The sequence below is a fragment of the Calonectris borealis genome, chromosome 1, assembly GCF_964195595.1.
Source record: "Calonectris borealis chromosome 1, bCalBor7.hap1.2, whole genome shotgun sequence".
Lineage (NCBI taxonomy): Eukaryota > Metazoa > Chordata > Aves > Procellariiformes > Procellariidae > Calonectris > Calonectris borealis.
The window spans coordinates 152663559-152685245 of record NC_134312.1 but is presented as its reverse complement, the minus strand read 5'-3'; the positions used below and the strand labels follow the sequence as shown (position 1 = coordinate 152685245).

General features: G+C 43.9%; 1 protein-coding gene across 1 annotated transcript in view; it reads right to left on the bottom strand.

The window, feature by feature from the left end:
- The window catches only part of GAS6 (growth arrest specific 6), a 43166-nt gene extending 29021 nt beyond the window's left edge, over positions 1-14145 (bottom strand). Inside the window, exons 1-2 of the mRNA XM_075136540.1 lie at positions 13839-14145; positions 13234-13400 (exon numbers count right to left, since the gene is read on the bottom strand). Coding sequence (XP_074992641.1) covers positions 13234-13400; positions 13839-13908 — 237 coding nt within the window. The 5' untranslated portion in view covers positions 13909-14145. The remainder of the gene's footprint in view (positions 1-13233; positions 13401-13838) is intronic.
- Between the last annotated feature and the right edge of the window lie 7542 nt (positions 14146-21687).

Below are 21687 nucleotides of genomic sequence, written 5' to 3'. Positions count from 1 at the left end.
ACCTGGACTATCCAACGCAAACAGTTTTGCATTGCTGTCATTCACCAGAAAAATCAATTGCTTCTGGCAAATATGCTCCAGTTACTGAAATGCACCATGTAAATATTCAGCCTAAATTATGAGACCATCAACAAAGAAATAGAAGAAATAGCTTACACTTATTCCAACGTTCAATTCTGACATGAGGGTAATAGGCTTGGCATCTTTTGGGATTGAGCTCTGTAGTATCACTTTGGATTAACAAACTGAGTGAGGAGCTAGAACTCACTACGGTTCCCTCTCCCTCTTTTTTTTTTTTAACGTTTAGTTTTGGAAAAGACAAGTCAAACAAATACAGTCAAAATAAAAGCAAAGTAAAGACGAGTGCCCAGCTGTGCTCTAACCACAAACTGAACTTCAGCCAGCACTCGAGGAGAAAAAGATAGCGGCATGTGATGAAATATTCCAACCATTTTTTCATTATTTCCCCTTTATTCAATATACGTCACAAGAATGTGCATCTGTATTTAACCACCAACAGGATAATCCAGACACTGGCAAGAACAACATTTTCTGTACTCAGAGGACAAGAAGTAGGAGCTTTCATATTCATGGCCACCAGCCTAATTGTTCCAAGCCAGTGATGGCAAAGGCATAAAACTTCATTTTCTCCTTGACCTCTGATGAATGAGTTGAGTGCTAGAAAAGTTGTGGAGAGTTTACTATACAACTTTTTTGATGAAAGATTAAGGTAACTAGTTATTTTCATTGCATAAATAACCTTCCAAATGAAAACTGACTATGTTGATTCAATGCCAGTTGAACAGCAGAAGAGTGAAACACCAAGACAGTGTACCACCACAAGCTTCATTTCACGAGGTACAGAACAGAGGTAAGTGATTTAAACAGGAGGCTATTAATAGAAATTTAACCCTTCTTTCCCTGTCTTCCTCATTTGTTTATGTTCTACAAAACCAGTTGCTGATCAGTAGCACTTCTCCAGGTCTACAGGATCTGCTGATAAAACCATTCTAAAATAAAGCAACGTGATTGCAGGTTCTAACATTACTCATTCATGTATGATTAACTTTTCATTTTTCTCTGTAATCAATTTTCCTTACAACAGGCTTCTGGAAACACAATGACAACGTATTTCCATTCAGCCAAAAGATTAATCAAGAATGAAGGACAAATGATCTTCCACCTTAAGAAAAGGAACTTGCTTGAACTGAAAGTAGCAGTACCTTTTCAAAAAACACTGATGAGAAGTTTTCCCAGTTAAAAATTCATGTTGTGCCTAACCTGCACAGAAAGACAGACAGACATTAATTATTTCTAACGTAAGCACTCAACTCTACGGTGCCTTTTCAGTCTTCTGCGCTGCACTAAGTCTTAATGACCCACAGATGTCAGGGAAGATGAAAGCCCTATACAGGGTCAGGTCCCTGTTGAAAGTCTGAGACTCATCTTCCCTCCACCAGAAGGCTTCAATTTTATTTTCAGGATCCAACAAAAATGCCAAGAGAAATGCTTTGAGGCTTGCTAACAAGGAGTTAGCAAAGATTCTCTGTTACTACTTTGCTGATTTCTCAGCTAGTCACCCTAAATTTCTGGCTCACCAAACATCTCACCATCCAAAAAGCCACAGAGTATTCACCGATTCAGGATCAAAAAGCATGGGGGTTATTTAACTGTGACCATTGTGGTAGCAAAAGTCACCACAGAATTATAGTAAGTGTTAAATTTTCAGCCTGGACTCTGGTAAAAGAAGTTAACATTTAAATGTTGTCAGCACTTCCCCTTTGGATTGGCTTTCCTGATTACTGCTGAAAATAAAAGCAGGAGCAATGGGCTTTTTTAAATAAAGGGCTATAAACAAATACATATTGGACATAAACATCCCCTGGATAGGCTGCTGTACAGACACTGACCTCACCAAACTTTCTAACCAGTCTGTCCACTAGTAATGTCCCCGTGGATGCAAGAGGAAGACAATACCTTGCAGAAGCACCAACCTCCACAAGAGACCAACCTTCACATCCTGGTTTCAACAATTCCAACCTCTGTGTCTGCTCCTACCAAGAAAACCTTAATGTATTTCCCCCCTCCTTCTTGTGACCCAACACACTTTCTGTCTGTCTGGTTGCCACTTATCAACCAGTACGACCGGGACGCCAGAAGCTTCAATAGTCAAGGCACCAGGACACCCGCAGCCTGCAGACTGGCATGTAGTATGAGTTACACACCATGTGTCATGTGCCACCAGAAGTACAGCTCAACAGAGACCTCAGGTAAAGAGGGAGAAAATAGGAGAGACTGGGAAGTGCCCCACATCTACAAGTCTCCACCCTTTCAGTGAAATGGAAAGTTCAGCATGAGGCCAGTCCCTCCAGAGAAAAAGAGATCTTTTTCTTGCTGTCCAGGAAACAGCTGTGCTTTAACAGAAAAGGCTTAAGCTCTACAGCCCTCACCCCTTCCACACGAAGACATGTACGTGAAGCAAGTCTTCCGATGCATTAAACACAATTATTGGTTTCCACAACAGGAGTGCAAGACCTACGAGTGCATGCTTTTTTTTCAAGGTAGCGTGACACCAAATGCTTTTTCATGGGGTTAAGAAGTTCCTCTCCCACCTACATCCAGACCTTATTCCTACCCTTATAATACAGCCACTACAACACTTAGTGTGGATATCTAAAATGAAAAGAGAGCAAAAGTTTAAAAGTGCCCTCAAAAAAACCCAACCCAAACACCCCCTCCCCAAAACTCCAGGTTCTTCATTTTTATATTTGTTTTTTCTTCCAAATGTTAACGGTTGCAGTGAAATAATTAAGAACAGTTTCTGTGGAGCCACCCCCACAATACCCTGCATTGAAACAACTGAGGAGAACAGCAACATGAAGGTAAGAATTCGTAGCAGGGCTGTGGAGTCGAAGGGGCAGAAGTAGCGACGTCAGCTTCCCTGTCAAAGGAAACCTACAATGTGACTGGGGTCACCAGCTATTTTCAACCCTATGGCCAAACTCTCCCTTAGTGGCAAAATCCAGAAGTTAGTGAAATTATACTGGGTATGTGTTAGTCTCACTGCATTTTTAGAGAAGATGGAAGAACACCAAATCAGAACAGGCGTTAATATGAGTCACTGTATAAAAATAGCCCTTCTGAAAACATAACAATGACCCTGTCTACACCAGGAAAATGTTCTCACTGTTGCTTAAAGTAATTGGCAACACTGGAAACCTCAGCCAAGAGGGCCTGCCAACTGCTTCTGTTTGTTTTGCTGAGTACTAGGTCAGGTAAGCCTGATCAGCACTGAATCTAATCAAAATCATGTTTGAGCTGTAGTGGCAGCAGATAAAAGACGTAGTCTACAGAAGGACTGTTTGTGTTCCTGGGCAACCGGCTCCTGGTGGCCCTGTCTGAGCAGGGGGGTTGGACCAGATGACCCCCAGAGGTGCCCTCCAACCTCAACCATCCTGTGATTCTGCGATTCTGTGACTGCCACGCTGCTAACACTGAAGGATCTCACAGACTTATATTGGCAATGGTAATTTCTAAAAAGCACTTTCTTAGTTACCTAGTTACCTCTTAGAGAGCAGTGACAACTCCCACATCATGCCCTTCTCTCATTTCCATATAATGACTCTCCCTTTTCCGCTTTCCTTCAGGACTGAATGTTTGCCTTGGGCATGGCCTGACCTCCTTGTTTGTAAATGTACTTCATGTTTCCACACCACAGGAATGCACTATCCTTGCAAAGAAATGGCCACTACCAACCATGATTGGCTATAATTTAGTGTTTGACTTGGGTTTGCTTTTATACCAGCAGTTGTTTAACTGTTATAACCTAAGAATGCAAATCTCATTAATGCTCAAGAGCTCTCTGCATTTTTTTAAACTCAGCCCTAGGCTTTTGATGCATAGCAAATCTCATGCTGAATGATTAGGCCTTCCTCCTGTACAATGTAGTTAAATAGTCCTACAATTTAGAATTTTAAATATATGGAACTTACAGTTGTAGATTTACACTCAAATCAATGCCATGTTGCTTGCACAAGCTTTCCTTCTCTTTGTGAGGAACCCTACACTCAGCCAGGTTAGTTTTGCTTCGGGGCAAGGCGCACTCTCCATGGAAGGAGCAAAGAGAACTTCTCTCCACAATTTGGCAAGTGAGGCTTTAGAGAAGCAAGCAGGTCACGTTACAATCCAAAAGCAGCCTCAAAGTCTCATCTCCGACCACCAGAGTTACTGTTGTTTAGGGTAGCTTTTAGATTTTGTCTCCATTTGCAGAGTATCCATTTCACTGTCCAGCTATTCTGCTGCACAAAGACTATGACTGCCCCTTCCACCGAGTTGTTCATCTTTCCAAACAAGAAGCATTCAAGACCACCCTCTCTAGCATCACCTGTTTCATAGAGACTAGGCATCTCTGCAGAATCCTGAAGACTGGAAACAAAAAACATCTATTGTCATAGCTTCCCTCACCCTCTTCTGAGAGTCAGGACTATTTCCCAACAGCATACTGAGGTGTCACTTCAGCAAAAGATGTTGCTCTGCAATGAGGAAAAACCCACCAATGATTAGAATGCACAATTACAGGGAAAAAAGTAATGAAAGGAAAGAAAAGAAGAAAAACAAAAAGTTTCCAAGCAAAACACAGATATTTTACATTTGTGAAGACGTAGGGGGCACAGAGAGATGATTTATATACGTGGACTGAGGCAGGGTTTGGTTGGACAGTAACGGCATGAAATGGATGCAACTGGTGCCAAGGGCCAAATATTCCAACAAAAATAATTTGTAGAGTGATTCCAATGAGTTGGTTGCATGTGCTTTTAAGTTATCCTTAATGCAATCCAATCATGAATGCCTTGACGTTTCCTCCACTGCTTCAGGATTGAAAGGCTATTTTCCCACCAGCTGTATTAATGTGCAATTTGAAAAGAGGATCCCGATTTAATAAGAGATCTTCACTCGGAGTTGCTTGTTTGAACCCTTACTTGTTGCAACACTTACAATATTTGTATGTGTGGTTAAACTAACACTCACTTAGAAACTTGTCAAATTAAGCAAACAAGGATCTGACAAAACACCTAGCATAAGTAAAATGCTGTCTCCCTTCAACATCTTATATTGTGTCATTACTCTGCAATTGTTTAAGGCATATTTAAAATAGAACAGATTATATATCCCATCCAACGTGATTTAAATGTTTGTGATCTCTCTTATAGGCTCTGTAACATTTTATCCACTGAAGTAAGAAATACTGTATTTTTCCCCTTCCTGTAATCTAATGATATTGTTTCTTAGGATTTTGCTTACCTGCAGAGGTTGTAACTCACAGTAATAGCCACTTCAAGGCATCGCTGGGTTTGGCCTCAGAGGGGACAGGCAAACGAGGAATAGGGAAGTGACATCTGAGACAACACTGGGCCCTTGTGACAGAATCTGATCTCATACTTCCCTGTTCATTATTTTAATAACTAAGTAACTTTTGCTTTTCTGTTCCCGTCCTAAATGTTTTCTGGAATTGAACTAGGACTCCCTGTTCCAGGAGTCGGCCAAATGTGGTAGCTCTCCAGATGCACATGATTTTGCACAGTGCAAGCATGACCCATTCTCGTTTTACTTCTTCATTTATGCACCCTTCTGACCTGGCAGGTGTGCAGAGTGAAGACAACACCAGCACTTTCCCCCCTTCCTGGGTATCCTCCTTATTTCCAGCTTTGCTCGTCCTCTGGGTCCCACTGCTGATGCTCAAAGGAACGGGAAGAAAACCCAAACCAATAAACCAGGAAACTTCCCCACAGGCATGTGCATGTGTGGAGAGCCTCTAGAACAGCAGGCCGTAACAAAACAGTGATGAAGGTCCAGATATGGAAGGGATACCTGCTGAAAAACTTCAGTCGGATTCTCCAAGGCTTGGTTATTCATTCCCTTCTTCGACAGCATGAGCTGTGACGACCCTTTCTGCTTCTCCCCTTGCACCTGGCCTTCCCATCCTAAACCTACGCTGTCATTTGCAATGCGTTGGTGCAACCCTTTGTGAAGCTGCGTGGTGAACTGGACCGGGGAACTGATGCAGCTGCAAAACGATCATTTTTCTCTCCAGACTACTTTTCTTTATATCGGTTCCTTAAATCGGTCCATGCAGTTGCACAAATTGCTGTGCAGGCAGGGTGAACAGAATAGGCAAGGGGGTTCCTTACACCAACTAGATCAGTTGAGCTCCGAAAGGTGAAACCAAAGCCTGAAGAGATTATAATGTGAGTGGAGGCAAAGTAAACCCCCCTGCTATGTTCCTTCTCAGTTTCTTCTAAATCTCTGATGCCGATTCTGTCCTTGTTCTTCATACTTACTGGAAAGTAATTGCTTGTAATTCATTAAGTTCATTTAGAGTTTGGAGCGCACATGAACCACAATTGCCAATTTATACAGATTCAATGTTTCTCTTACCTGATTCTCAGCTGTACTAACAAACTGTATTAATTCCCAGTAGGCTGCTCCTCTTTTTTTTTTCATTTAAAAACAAAATGAATGAGCCCATAGCCACAAAACTGTTTTCTTATTTTTCAGTTGACTTTTTCCCCTCTCACATATTTACTAAAACCTATTGTATTCCTCTAAAAAACTGACTTACCCTAACTTTACCTGCTTTTTCCATTATCTTCCATCTTGACTCAAATCTGTATAATCCCCCTGCTTCAATTTACCATTCTTAGCAGCTTCTGCCATCCTATCTTCAAAGAGCCCCTCGGTGTAATATTCGCCACTTTTGTTTTCTCTTGTTCCTTCCCTCCTGCCGCACAGGAGGTTTAGCAGGTAGTACTTTCGTGATGTGGTCTATTCTGAACTCCCGGGCTAAACTCACACGAGTGGAAACAGGTAAAGGTCAGGTAGGCAGGAGTCCAGCAGAGTTGATGGAGCTGTATCTGCTTCCACCAACAGCAAACTTTGCTCACCCGTCTCAATAACTTTTGGTAATGCAGCATTTAGCTGATAAATGTATGACCTGCCTTCTAAGGCAGGCAGGAGTATTTTTGTCACCCTCCTGCTACTAAACTCCACCACCACAAACAAATGCTGTGTCTGTACCACCAAGTAGATAGATGCATCCTGCTCCACAGTCCCAATCTGTTTGCCTCCCAGATCAGTTAGACCCACTGGATTTTGGTGTGATGCTCTCCCATCCTGTGTTTCCCTTATAAGAAACTATAGAGAGAAGGAAGAAAGGGAAGGGAAAACAACTGGTGCTCACTCAGATCTCATCCCAGCAGAGAGCTGGGATGTCACTGTAGCACTAGAATCATAGAATCATTTAGGTTGGAAAAGACCTTTAAGATCGAGTCCAACTGTTAACCTAACACTGCCAAGTCCACCACTAAACCATGTCCCTAAGTGCCACATCTACATGTCTTTTAAATACCTCCAGGGATGGTGACTCAACCACTTCCCTGGGCAGCCTGTTCCAACTCTTGACAACCCTTTCAGTGAAGAAATTTTTCCTAATATCCAATCCAAACCTCCCCTGGCGCAACTTGAGGCCATTTCCTCTCATCCTATCACTCATTACTTGGGAAAAGAGACGGACACCCACCTCGCTACAACCTCCTTTCAGGTAGTTGTAGAGAGTGATAAGGTGGCACTCAAACTTTTCTACTTCCTTCTTCTCTCCTTCAAGCCATTCCGGTACAAAAGTCTAAATCTCCCCATATTTCCTTTCTTAAAATCTATTAGGCAGGTACCACTGTGCCTGGGAATCCAGTTCTTCCATATACTAAGTCCAAGCAGGTTAAATCATGAGCACGGAGTTCTCCAGTAACTCTTCCCCTCTCTCAGATGAATTATGCACCAGCAAGAAGAGATACAGAAATTCATACCAGCTATAAATCTAGCCCTTGCTCCACACTCTGCCAAAACGCCATAACAAATTGGTATATTGAGAAGAATTTTCACAGCAAGTAACTCTATATTTTTGCCTGGATCTAGAAAGGAATATTCTATACAGGGATGATGACATCTGTATTTAAAGATGGTATCAGTATTTTTAATGTCTAGACTACACAACATTCACTAAATTACTCAAAGAAATTTTATACTGCTAAACTCTCCCAGTAACTCCTCTCCTCCCCCTACATGCCTTCATACTTTTCTGATTAGTATTTACAAATGTGTATCTACCTTGCTATTCTTAGAAATAAGACCCAAATATTGTCTGCCAAGCACCCCTCCTAAAAGATCAGAGAAAAGTTTGAATGACTCTAGTCCATGCATGCAGCTCATCTTTGTTATCATGACCATGTCACGTAATGGAAGAAATGAAGAAATAAAACCAATGAGCCAGTAACACTACGAAACACAACCAAACTGACCATTATCACACCCTACATATTGCTTCATCTGCATTTCAGCTTCTTGATAAACCCAGCCTAGCAGAAAGAATGCTGACATTGCTGGATGTTTTGTTAGGATCAGTAATTTTCAAGACATGACTGCAAAAAGCCCCAAAAAGCCTGGTCTGGTCTCCCTGCTGCCCTTGCTACGAGTGGACTAGAGACCTCCTGAGTCCCTCTCAGCCCACGTTACCCTGGGATTCTCTGCCAGTGTATCTGACAAGCCATAGATTTTAATAGGAGTTTGGATGCAAGTCCCTCAAAAAGCATGAGAACTTTTCATGTGCACGCCTGTGAATCAGATGTTCGTTCCGCACACATATGAAAACCAGGTGGCTTTCCATAGTACTCTATTGAGGGACAAATCCATAAACAGTAAACACAGGTGGCCAGGCTGACCTACGTCAGCGGTTCTGGTGGGCCTAACACCTTTCAAAGTATTCAGCACCGCAATTTCAATGGTGACCTGCAGGAAGACCAGTAATTCTTCAACAGTAACAACAGCAAGCAAGAGGTGGAGTGACAGATGCTGTGCTGATAAACTATGGTACCAAATGGTAAGAGGCTGCATTCAAACACCTTCCCTATGCTGAGCCTTTCAAAACAAAGAAACTCCTTGCACAAGGACACATTTTTGCTGTATTTATTCTTTAGTGAAATCCAGCGTTTCCAAGAACACCAGCAACTACACTCCCTTCTGCCCTTTGTTTTACATGCTTGGATGACCACATTTTTAGAACAGGTCAACCAAATTCCAGAGCAGTTTATCAGTCGGTTAACAAGCTGTAATACCTTGACTGCATACCAAAGTCAAATATTTCTGCAGTACTGCTTTTTATAAGGCCTCATCAACATTTTAAATAAGATAACATTCTTATCTCTATATCCAAGATATTTTGCAACTTCATCCCATCTATCACACCTAGCATATCTTTTTAATAGATCATGTTTAGAAAGAGTTTTCATACCTCCCATGAACATGTTTTCCATCCTTATTTTTTTCCCACCATATTATTTTTTCATTTTTCTGTTTGGTACCTCTAGCATAAATGAAATTATAAAACAGGAACCGTCCCAGAATTCTGCAGTAATATCTAAGGATATTATAATCAGCTTCATGAAAAAGATAGGCTGCAAGACTCATTAACCTAGGCTCACACTTGTTTTTACCATGTATAGTCATACAAATTGCACAGACTGAGTTTTGTTCTGTCTCCTAAAAAAAAAAACAATCTAAAAATGTTTCAATTGATCTTCCTTCCTCCAGTCTGGGTGAGCTGATATTTATATTTTCGTAACATAAAAGACAAAAGCTGCACTGGCCTGCAAATGAATGGCTATTTAGCCCTGCCTAATACACTATTCTTAGCAGTTGATGTAAGTAATCACACATGTGGCGACACCCGCATTCAGGTTTCAGAGAATGTGTATCTTCTGCTGACAGCTTGCAGATGTTGCTTTGGAAAGCTGATCGCTGAAGCAATGGAAGGCACGGAAAAAGGGTATAGACCAGTAAATAGAAATGAAATGTCATTTACCTATACCAGAGCACCCTTTTTCCGTGCCTTCCATTGCTTCAGTGGGTATCTTTCCATAAAATGTTATTCTTGGCTAGATGTTGTAATTGGCTGGATCAAGCTTTTACCTGGGAAGCACCACGTAAGCTACACTACAGCCTTGCTTCATCTTACCTGAACTTCTGGAGCTGTCTGATTGAACCAATTAATGTAATTTCGTATCACAGCTTTAAGTCACAGGTCTTGAAATTAGGCCTTGCAATTCTCTTCACATAACCATAGGAGAACCAAGAATGGCAAGATTTGTAAGGAAGACTCATACATTTCATTAGATCATCTGATGGGGGGGGCAGGGAAGAGAGATGACGCTTTTGTGCTCACATCGCAAGCCTTTCTCGAGGTGGAACAGAGAAGCAGCAAGCTATTAACTAACCTCAAACTAACCTTCAGTTGTCAAGGCTGCAAGACCATTGCTCCCATGGGATAGTAAACTGCCAAATGCCTAAATTTGTGTGCATCTGGTGCTTTAAAGCATGAAACCCAGGAGATGTGGACAGACCTGAAAGCCCAGATCAGCAGCACACCGATGTGCTCCTCACGGCTTGCCTACTCCAAGGTTAGCCATAGGGCTCAGGGCAAAAAGTGCTGTAGCTGTTTCTTTCTGCTATGACTTAAGCAGTTAATCCCTGTGACCAGGTTCAGCAGGCAAAGACAAAAATGTCAGCCTTCCTAAACTACAAGGAAACATCAGCTGTCAACAGTAATCCGTACATTTCCCCGGTCAATAAAAAGTCCTCACTTTACCTGCATGGACCAGCTGCAGCCTGACAATATGCTGAAGCGTGACTGCGGTTACTGTAATTCCTCAAAGTGCTGTTTATCAACGGTTTTCATCTTTCCTGAGTCAAGTCTGTCTCAGCTAGCTTCCTGCTTCTGTCAGTCACCAGGACAGGACATAGAAGGCAGCATCAGTGAAATGACAGCATGATAACTTCCTAGCGTTTAAGAAATAACTTCCATTACCTCAGGTGCGTATTAAGGAGATGTGAAAAGATCAAGTCAGATGAAAATGCAGATGAGGAAAATACTCTGCCCATCAAATCCACAGATATTGCCAGAGGAGCAGTCACCTATGCCTCACAAAGCACGGAAGGCTTCCAATGTGTAGAGCAATAACAGCCCGCATACATGACCTCTGCCACCATGCATTAGAAAACTGCTACTGAACAGCAGCTGCTGCCTTCATGTCACACGCTGATTGCAAAACGGATAGGGAGGGCCATAAATCCCCCTGATAGGCGGTGGCACACTTGCTTCCCAGTCAAATTGAAGCAAAGTAACAGCAAGGAGCAGGACATACTGCACGTAACAAGCAAGTTCATAGCTCTTGGGAGTTTTGTGACGCAGAAAAGGTAGGATCTTATGTCACTGCAGACCTAAAAGTATTATAAAATACAGTACTTCGGTGTAGAAGCACATGTAAAATAAGCAGGGAGGCACAGACAGTAGAAGCTTATCTAGCCTTAGTAATATTTCTTCAGGCGTTTTCAGAACTAGAGAGAGACCCAGCAGCAGTAACGAAGGAAATGCACCAAAAAAATCAAAATCATTTGCAATGACAGAAAGTTTGCATTGTCCTGCAAAATACGCTTAAATGGCATGACTGGATCTTATAGTATTTATATTACACATTAAAAGATTTTAAACCAAAATGATTTCACTATTTTCATTGCAGTAGGAGAACTGTATATTTTTTTCAATATACAAAATACATACCGAATATTGTTAAAAACTCCTGACACATTTACACAGTCTACCACACTCTAAACTGATCTACCAAAGCATTGCCTTTGGCTACTTTCTTGGCCAGAAGCCAGTTAGCCAAACCGGTGACCTCAGATCACCTTTTTTCCAGAATGCTACAAAATCCCATTTGGGATATTTTTCCCGCATTCGCTGCTGTATAGTGAATATTTATACTGTGCTTAAAGTTATGTTATTCAACGTGAATATGGAAATAGTTGTGCCAGCCACTCTCACCGCTTTACAATTATCCATATTCTGTATTAGCTCAGTTTTACAGAACAGAAGCAAACATGCTGCAAGCAGATGTGATTACACGTACACATAAGAGGCGTCCCGTTAAACATTGCCTGGGCAAGTGTTCCGTATTAAGCTCTAAATTAAAGACTGTCAAAAAGAAAAGCCAGCATCACAATGTTTTTGCCATACTTACTACTGCCTTGTGACAACAAGCTACCGCACTGTATATCCAGCGCTGAGCCTGCTAATGAAGCACACATGTCAAGACTTGTCTGACTGAAACATAAAACATCTCCTCAGATGAGTCCCTCCCTTGCCTGTGGTGTGTGTGCCTCTGTGTACACACACACACAGACACACACACACACTCTCTGTCCTATCTTCTCCCTAGAGCATCATACCATTAACAGGAACACGCTGTGCAATATCAAGCTTCAGTTTGAGAAAATCCACTTCCCACTGCTAAATCAATGCCAGATAATCTCTGCAATGAGAAAGCCTATCCAAAACCGTGTAGAGAGGAGGTATAAAGTAACTGGAAGAGTAAGCCAAGCTTAGTAGAGCAACACAACTGCATCCACATGCTGTCCAAAGTGAGAAGACTGAAGTGAAAGTCAGCCTTGAGAAGACTGGAAAAGTCAGCTCTGCATGCGGTGTGCAGGCTATAACTGTGTGAATCCACGCTTAGTGTCAGAAGTGCAGCACTACCACGTTCTCGTACACGTGTTCTCCTGCTGTCATAGTGACAGGTCCTGAACCTACTGATTCCAAAATGCTAACCAAGCCGAATATGGCCCAAAAGGGTAAAGTGTGTTTATGACATACTTCTTCTGAGAAACCCCTATTCTGACACATGCCACAACATTAAGGGGATTTTAAATACAGCTGGAATGGGAGGGTGAAGGAAAGAGGGACAGTAGGGTGTCCAGACAGAGAAGCCACAGCATTATGGTGCACTGGTCTTGCTTCATGGATTTATGCCTTGGGCGAACAGGGCCCTTCCGCTCTCCGGAGACAGCAGTCATGCCAGCGGGTGACAGGCTGAGCCGCTCACCCAGACCATCCTCGCTGAGGTATTTGTAACCGGACAGCACTGACACAGCCCTTGCACAGGCTAAGTGATAGTTACGCTGTGTGGCTTCGTGTCATTCACCTAATGGTCTGGTTCCTTCTCCTCCTCCTCCCAACGGCTTCCCCAGCTGTGTAGGCAGCTGGCACCCAGCCACAGATGGATGGAGAGAGGGTGGGAGGGCAGAGCCGGACAACCCACCGAAATCTCCGCGGTGGCTCTGCGCCCTTACCGTCTCAGGGTCGTTCTCAAACACCTCCCGGGCCTCCTCCTTGCTGCAGTGCTCCTCCACGCACTCCCTCTCCAGGTGCCCTTGCTTGGTCTCCTCGAAGATCTGGTAGGCTCGCCGCTGCCTCTGCCGCAGGAACTGGGCAGCCTCCGGGGCGCGCAGCAGCACGGCTGGGCCGCCGATCGCCGGGCCGGCGAGGGGGGCGAGGAGGAGGAGGAGAGGAGCGGGAGGAAGGGGAGGCAGCGGTGAACAGCTGAGCCCGCCTGGCCGCTCTGTACCCCCCCCCCCGCACACCAAACCGCCTCGCCGGGGTCACCGAGCGTCCTCCCTGCGCGGCGCCCCGCCCGTGGGTCGCTGCGGCCTCGGCGCGGCCCCTCACAGCGGCGACCCCGCCGCCGCTCCCGCCGCCCCCGCCGCACCGGCATCCCCCGCCGCAACCGCCGCCGCCTTCCCCACCGCAGCCTGGCCGTGAAGCTGCGCATCCCGCCCGCCGCCTCCCCCCCCAGCCCCGGCAGCTCCCCCACACCGCACTCACACACGCACACGCGGGGCGGTGGGGGATGCTGGGCGGCGTGTGCGGGAGGGACGGGCCCCCCCGCGGTACTCACTCTGCGAGGAGTCCGCCGCCAGCAGGACGAGCAGCAGGGCGGCCCCGAGGGGCGCCGCGGGATGCGGCATGATGCGGCGGCGGCGGCGGCTGGGGCCGGGCCGGGCGCTGGCGGAGCGGAGCGGAGCGGGGCGGGCGGGCGGCGGCGCGGGCGGGGAGCGCGCTGCTACTGCGGGAGCGCGGCGGCGGGGAGCCCAGCAGGGGAGCCGGGGAGCCGCTCGCCCGTCCTACCCAATCGCTCGCCAAGTCACCGCCGAGCCGCGGCACAGGGACACACCTCGCGGCGGGGCAGCGGCCCGGCCCCGCGTACCTGCCCGGCCGCTTGGGAAAGGCCGTGCCGAGCTGCGGGAGGGTGGGTACGGGGCGTGGGGACGGTGGGCGGACAGCAGTGCCCGGGGAGCTGGCGGGCAGGCTGCTCCCTTACCTCCGGCCGGGCTGTGCCCGCGGGCACATCTGTGTAATGGCTCTGGGGCTCATCATTAGAGAAGCTGGCACCAAACCCAGCCCGGTCCTGCCTTAAGTTAGAAACTTAGGTTCTCCCCACACCCCAATCCACATTTTCTTCACAACTCAATTTTCATTTGATACCAGTATTTTAGGATAAACTCCTCAGGAAAGAGATGGATGTGGATTATACCAATATGTTGCATGCTGTCCTTTGCTGTCCCTGACCATCCGTAGTTTCACAGGGCACGTCTGATGTAGGAAACCCTGTTAGCTGTAACCCAGAGCTGTGGGGTCAGAGCTCGGAGCTGCACTTAGGCTGCCCATTGCCACCGCTTTAAAGCTACCCCTGTTATCTGTACTGCCCTGCAGATGGGTAAATGTGACAGACAACTCAAGTAACACCAAATCTATACAAATCTATTATTTGTTTCCAAAGAAGCATTGCTCAAAGAAGCAGTCCCACCAGTCGCCGTTGCTTGTTCCTGTCCTTTGGTCACGTCCGCATCTTGTGCTGGCATGCAACGAACCTGATCAGAGTAACCCAACAAAAATGATTAATTTTAATTCAAAGCAATTCCCCACTGAGCTGCTGCACAGCTGTACAAACACCAAAAGGGAGAGGTTTTCGGGGGTGGCAGCGAGTAGCCACAAGCAAAAGGAGTGTGGGCCGGCTAATTTCAGCAGCAGAGCTGGCCGAAATGGCTTGTGAAGCTACAGCTGCAGGCAGAGGTTTCCTAGGACTGGCTGCCACATTCCTCTCTCCGTCGTGTGTCCCCCTGCCCGTGTCTGGAGATGCGGCTGTGCCGTTTCAACTCACTCACCTGGCAGGAAACTCTTTGCTTTTTTTAGTGTGTGTATGTTTTCTCCCAGGTTACTGTGCTGCACCAGCTCAGTGACAGCGCAAAGAAGCATAAGACGAGGAGTGGGATTGCAGCAGAAAGTCCATAGGCTGCTGTAGGATTGCAGCCTGTGCCCCTCATACAAAAGCCATTCCCCATCTTTGTTTTCATCCTTTCTGTATCTTTTCTATTTATACTTCTTTTCAGACGAAGTGGACAAAACTACATGCGATATTCAAGATGTGGGTTTACAGCGGCACTGTTCTGCTTTTGTCTCTTATCTTTTTCTTACTATTTCCAAACATTGTGTGGGTTCCCTCTTACTTCCTGGCCTGTTATTTTCAAAGAGCTATGAACAAAAGGTCTGAGACCCCTTTCCTGAGTGGAGTTGCTGTTTTACCAGTGGATACATATGGTGAGGGTTGCCTTCCATGGGTGCATCACTTTGCATTTCCATACATTAAATTTCACTTGTCATTTATCACCCTGTCACATTAAAATTGCTATCAAGCAATATGACTGAGCTAATCTAACAGCTTCTTGCTATGAAAATAGGTGCTTCCACCCTTCCTTCCCTCTATGCTTCCCCCCATCCCTGGATACACAATTCTCCCTCTCTCCTCAGTTTTTGTATGGTTTTGTCACTGATGTGACCTCTCAGCAAGTCAATTCAGCTCACTAGGCCAACAGAAAAGTATTTATTTTTTCTAAGAATCTTCTGAAATTCTTGATTGCCAGTTTAAGATTTGACTGTTCAGACAAATTTTGTATTATCTGCAAACTGTCCTCATGCCATTAAACTTCTCCAATTCTCTAATTCTATTCTTTATTATAGTTTCCAGTACTGTTGCCTGGCACAGACATCAAACACTGGTTTGGGTGAGCCCAGAAGTCCTTTCAACAGTCACATTTTCCACCTTCCATTTTTCTGGCACTGTATCATTTAAGGCAGATTTAAACAATGAGTTGCATAAAGCAGCATTTTCATTTTCTTCAAAATTCATGACTTCATACCATCTGATCTCAGCTATCCCAATGAGGTCTTAGGGAACATAAAAAACAGGATAGAAAAATAATGCAGAAAATATTAAAACAACATTATATGAGCTGCTTGTACTCTCAGCATGTCCCATTTTAGACTCCCTTTTGACTTTAAAGTGGTCTAGGTACAGAGATTTCCAGATGTATATCTGAACTTGTAGGATTAGATTCTGTTAGTTACTAGACACTAACCAGAAATATGCACCAAATTTAACAAATTTTGAGAAAAGTGATTAAAAATAACATTAGAATGTGTTTGTTAAAGACAAAAAATCAAAAAATGATTTGCCAGGTAACAGAATCTGAGTCAGTTATTCTGAATTCTGATGAGTGTCAGTTAGCTCATCTTCCTTACCTAGTCCCAAAACAAAACCCAAGGTTGCATTTGCCTTTCAGTGCAAACCAGCGTGTAGTATGTAGCCAAACTGCAGAAGTGTGGTGGAAGCAGGTGTAACTGAGCAAAGTTCCTTTAGATTCCTGCAACTAATTACATTTGTAGGTACCAAACTGTAGAATGAAAGTAAAATGTCCTAAAAAGAGTAAATAGGCCTCACAATCTTAGAGTCGAAGATACTGAGAGAAGAGGAAGGGATTCCCAAGTGTGCCCTTCCTTCCTTCCATCCATCATCCCCTCAGCCAGGGGCACTACAGGGAGTGGTGGTTCTTGTTGACTTCTGAAGGACCATCTTTTCCATGTAATCTGCTTGTTTGCCCTCAAGAAAAAATTGATTAGACTTATGTCCTACAGGTTGTCCCACACTGCCAAAGTATCTCAGATTCTAGGGACAAGTGACCGTTTCACATACTCATTCCACGTTAATGTCTTGTTCTTTTTCCTTCAAAAGAGCTCCAAAGATGACATTCCTATTTTTTTTTCCTATTCTACGAGGAGGGAGGCATAAAAGGATGTGAGATTACGTCAGAATATTTAAAAAATTAAATGATCGTGGAAGGCAGCGTACTTAACCAGCAAATCCCTGCGAGAGTAAGCAAGCTGATTCCACGATCCTTGACCTGAATGCACTACAGGCTGGGCACATGCCAAATATGCTCAGCACATTAAGATCTGGAACTTGCTGCTTAGTTGTGTGAACTACAATTCGCAGCCTGATGCCAGGAAATAAACTGGAGGTTTCAAGGACAGGAAGCTCTGAACTGTCGTCGTTCCCTTTGCGCCTGTCTTGGTTCCAGGTTAATGGGATTTCGTTTCATTACAGGTCAAAATGGTGACTGAAAATGGCTTTCGGCACGAGCAAAACCAAATTGCTCATCTGGGCAGTGGCACTCCCTCTGCAGCAAGCAAGGCAATGTGCAAGCTCCTGGGCAGAACATGCCACCGTCCTCCACAGATGATCTCTCAGGCTAAATGGCACTGAGCAAAAATACAAAATCTCTCGCCCCAACCTACAGTACATCGCAGTTCCCTGTTTGTTAAATACTGCTGCAGGTCATAGAAGGGATGAGGTGGGGACGGGCGACCAGAGGGTCTGTTTTCTGTGCAATCTGAGTCACCACGATGCATTTAGCACCGAGCACGTCGGAGGTGGGAAGCCCAACGGGCTTTGTCATGGCAAGAAGAAGTTGCAGACAAGAAGGAGAAAGTGCAAGAGGTCCTTACATAAATGACTCTGCTTTTTAATTCTTACTCCCTTTGAAAAGAACAGCTTTGAAATGAATAGCTTTGCTTTCCTCCACTTTGGAAAAGACCTCTGGATCCCTGGGATCCAAGCATTAGACTGGGGAGTTAACTGCTTTGTCGAGGAAGCCCAGTTCCTTTACCACGTGCCTGCCTTTGCATATCTGTTAACCAGTTAAGGATATTACACTAAAGTGTAAATAGATTTCTTGCTTGAGGATAAAGTGCCCATCATACCATCACTAAATGCTTCTATCATATCTCCTTATGTTGCTATTTGGCATTAAAATTCTGTAGAGGTTGAAAAACGTCTTGTTTTTCACCCACGTCTGAGCAGGCAGACAAAGGAGCTCACAAACTGGAACCACTGTGGGCAGACAGACTATAAATAGCTCTCGGACATCCCTGAGAGGTAATTTACATCAAAAAAACAGCACCCCAAATATCCTACTGTCTTCACACACACACACAAATTTTGATTGTATGGAATAATCACACACAAAATTCTTACTGAAACAGTGTCGTTTTGAAGAATTGCTGAGGATTTGCATTTCTGTTTCACCCAAAGATGAAAGAGCTCCTGTAGCAGTATGCGGAGCTTCCCCAGGTAGACCTAAGTTAATGAGAAAAAGTATGGGTACCCAGGCTAAAAATTTAAGATTTCTTCTCGTCATCAGCAGGAACTGAACGCAGAGTGCAAGACAGAAACCTTTCATGGTACCGATGCAACCCCTGCTGTTTGGGAAACCCATGTGGAGGATCAGGCTGGACCTTCTTCTAAAGAGCCGCTGATGCAGATGAGCTGGGGCTTTTTGCACAGCCCACGCTTTCCTTTCTAAAAACAACAAGAGTTTGAAACACATCAGCTTCACTTAATGTCTGGCGGTAAAGTGAATCAAAATAAATCAAAATTGTAAAGTGTTTGTATTAATGAGAAGAGAAAGCTGGAAGGGTGAAAAAAATAGGATCGAAGCCTTTTAAGAAGATTTCAAGGCACTCAGCGTAACAATGGATGGGCATGCAGCTCCATTGAAAGATCTTACTAATGCATGTGTGAAACCTTATTCAAAGATACAGACTGATGTAGAATGAGAATGGTGATGAAAAAGGATCTGCCAGAAAGATGAGAAACTGCAACTAAAAACAATTAGAAGCCACACTTTCATTCAGACTGTTTTCAGATCCCTGGATAAATACAAAAAATTACGCTCCCCTCCCCTCTTCCAAATATAAATCCTTCCTGGAGCCACACAAACATGTTGTTTTGATCAGGCCAATGTTTTTGTGGGAGGATGTGAAATTTCATCAAGAGGTCTCCAGTAATGCTAGTGTAATAAAATTTCTCTTATTCAGTATGTTCAAATTAAACATTTTCTAATAAAACAAACACAGAAAAGGTCCCATTATACTGTTTAACTCTCTTGAGCAATTAGCATATATTGACTCAAGAAGAAAAGGGTTAACTTTCAAAATATGCTTAATTTTATCGGAGGAAGAAATGGATGAGGAGAATAAGCAAATGTAGATTAGAGGGCGAAAAAATGACTTGCATAAAGAAATGGAGCTGGATGCATGGAGAAAGATGTAGAAGAAAGGTTATTCATCTTCCACACATAATTGACTCAAAAAGAAATTTAATAAAAGACTCTCTAACTAGTATCTCTTTTCAATAAGGGACCCAAACCCCATTTTCTGATCGTGATGCATTATGCTGGAGGGAGAAGAAGAGAAAGTCTCCTTTTCCTGCAGGTACTAGTCATGTCCATGTCGATATGCTGGACTGAATGACCAGAGGAGTAACCTTTGCACGGGACCAGTTCATCATTAGGGCCGTTGGTTTGCCTGCTGAACGCTCCTCTGCAGCCGAGACAACCGAATCTTGCGTTGAAGCATTGCACCAGCATGGAAGGAGCTGTTTCCTCTTCTCTCTTCCCTGCTGTCCTCATCCCGGTGGAAGTGTGCTGAATTAAAACACCGGGCATCCTGGTGATGAAGAAACTACGGTGAGCTGTCTTATTGCTGGGAAAGAGTCAAAAGAAAAGGCGATGCCAACATATGGAACCCATTTCTGACTTCACCAAGGACAAGAGTTCAACAAGCCTGAATCCCAAACCAGACTCTCTGAATATGAATGAACTTTTGAGTGATGTAAGGTATTTCATAAATATTCCTAGTGAATGTGATTTGTGTTTTATTAGGCCAGCTGTATATTAATATACCATGTATGAGGTCATCATGGTTTCTACTCCAACATGTGCTTGTTTTCTAGGGGATTTTTAGTTGCTTGAATAAAGCCTAAAATAAATATAAGTTAATTCCAGGGTGACATGAGGAGTGAACATTGCAGCAAAACAGTAAGGATAAATATAAGCCCATACAGTGTGTTATGCCCTATAAAGCTGCACCAGGGATAACATAAACACTGAGTCAGCAGGTGGGCTTGCTGAGAGATGAGGTGAGTGCGAGTTGTCTCTCAGAGGCTGGAGGGAGTGTACGGATACCCATTACTGCCTTTGAAACGAGCTTTTTTTCGGAAGATCATGATGTATTCTTTATTGTGGTCGTTAACTCAAAGCAATAAACAAGTAACTTAAAAATTACTTATATATAGGGAAAAAGTTGGCTTATTGGAAGTCAGTGGCTAAACTCCTGCCTGTATAATGCAATACAACGGGATGATGAGAGGCAAACCCGTAGTTTTCATGAGATGTAGCTCTTGCAAATCCTCTGAGCTCTTGGAGGGAACCCCACACTGAAGCAGCCTCCGTGGATCGATCTGGGTTTGGAAGAAGGGAGAAGAGCTGTCACTGCAGAGCAGCTCCCAAGCTGGTCCCTGGGGCAGGTGCTGGTGGCTGGGGAGAGTTGCCTGGTAACATGGAGCTGCCGCTTTCTCATTTCCAGCTGTTAAATTGCATTGAAAGGAGATGAATAATACCAGAATAGAAACCTAGCTTATCATTTGTCAGGTTTAATATAACAGAATGGGAGCCATTTAACGGCATCTCTAAACTGTTTACCGGGATAACATAGTTCCTTACTGGCAAAGCAAGCAAAAGCGTTTCAACCTTTTGCCACAAGGACCATTTCTCCCGTGGATGAGTTTTATTTTAAGCAGGTGGAAAATCTGGTAAGTCCTCAGTAAGCGTTTGTGTTGATCAGCACAGCAACTGGTTTTGCCACTCACCTTTTCCCTATTAACAGCAGGAAACACTGACATCCTGGACGAGGCCAAGTGCATCCATTCTTTTTTTGTCCCTAATTAAAAGGCAAACAAAAGGGGTGACATAAGTAAAAATTCCACAAATGTGAAAATCCTTAAACAGAAGCCAGTCACTATTTTCCATATTATGTGCACACACACCCCTGGCCTCCTGTTTGTGTGTATATATAGACATATACATTCAGTGGCTGAAAAAATGTTTAGTAAGTACGGTGAAGACAGCATTTTGCCCTCTGGACCACATTTTTATTATTTTGTATTCGAAGGAGATGAGTCTTTGCAGCAGAGTTCTAGCAGGTCCATGTTGCAAAATGAAAACAGGGCTTTCTGTAATCTCTTCTTGATTAGCTTCTTGTTCCAACAAGGCTTATTGAGGGATGCTCTAACTTCTGGCGTGTGTGAAGGATGGGGAAAAGGTAATAGCAGAGGGGATTGTTCCAGAGAAGGAAAAGAAACAGACATAACTGAGACACTGAAAAGTCATTTTTTGAAAGTGTGTGCAAAGGTATGTGTTAAAATATCAAAATTTAGATCTACTTTTTGAATGGAAAATAGAATATCTGATGTGCTGGATTCTCCATCCAAATGGAAATGTGTGTGTTTATATTTTTATGATGATGATGATGATGATAATAATAATAATAATAGAAGATTTTTACAGGCTAAG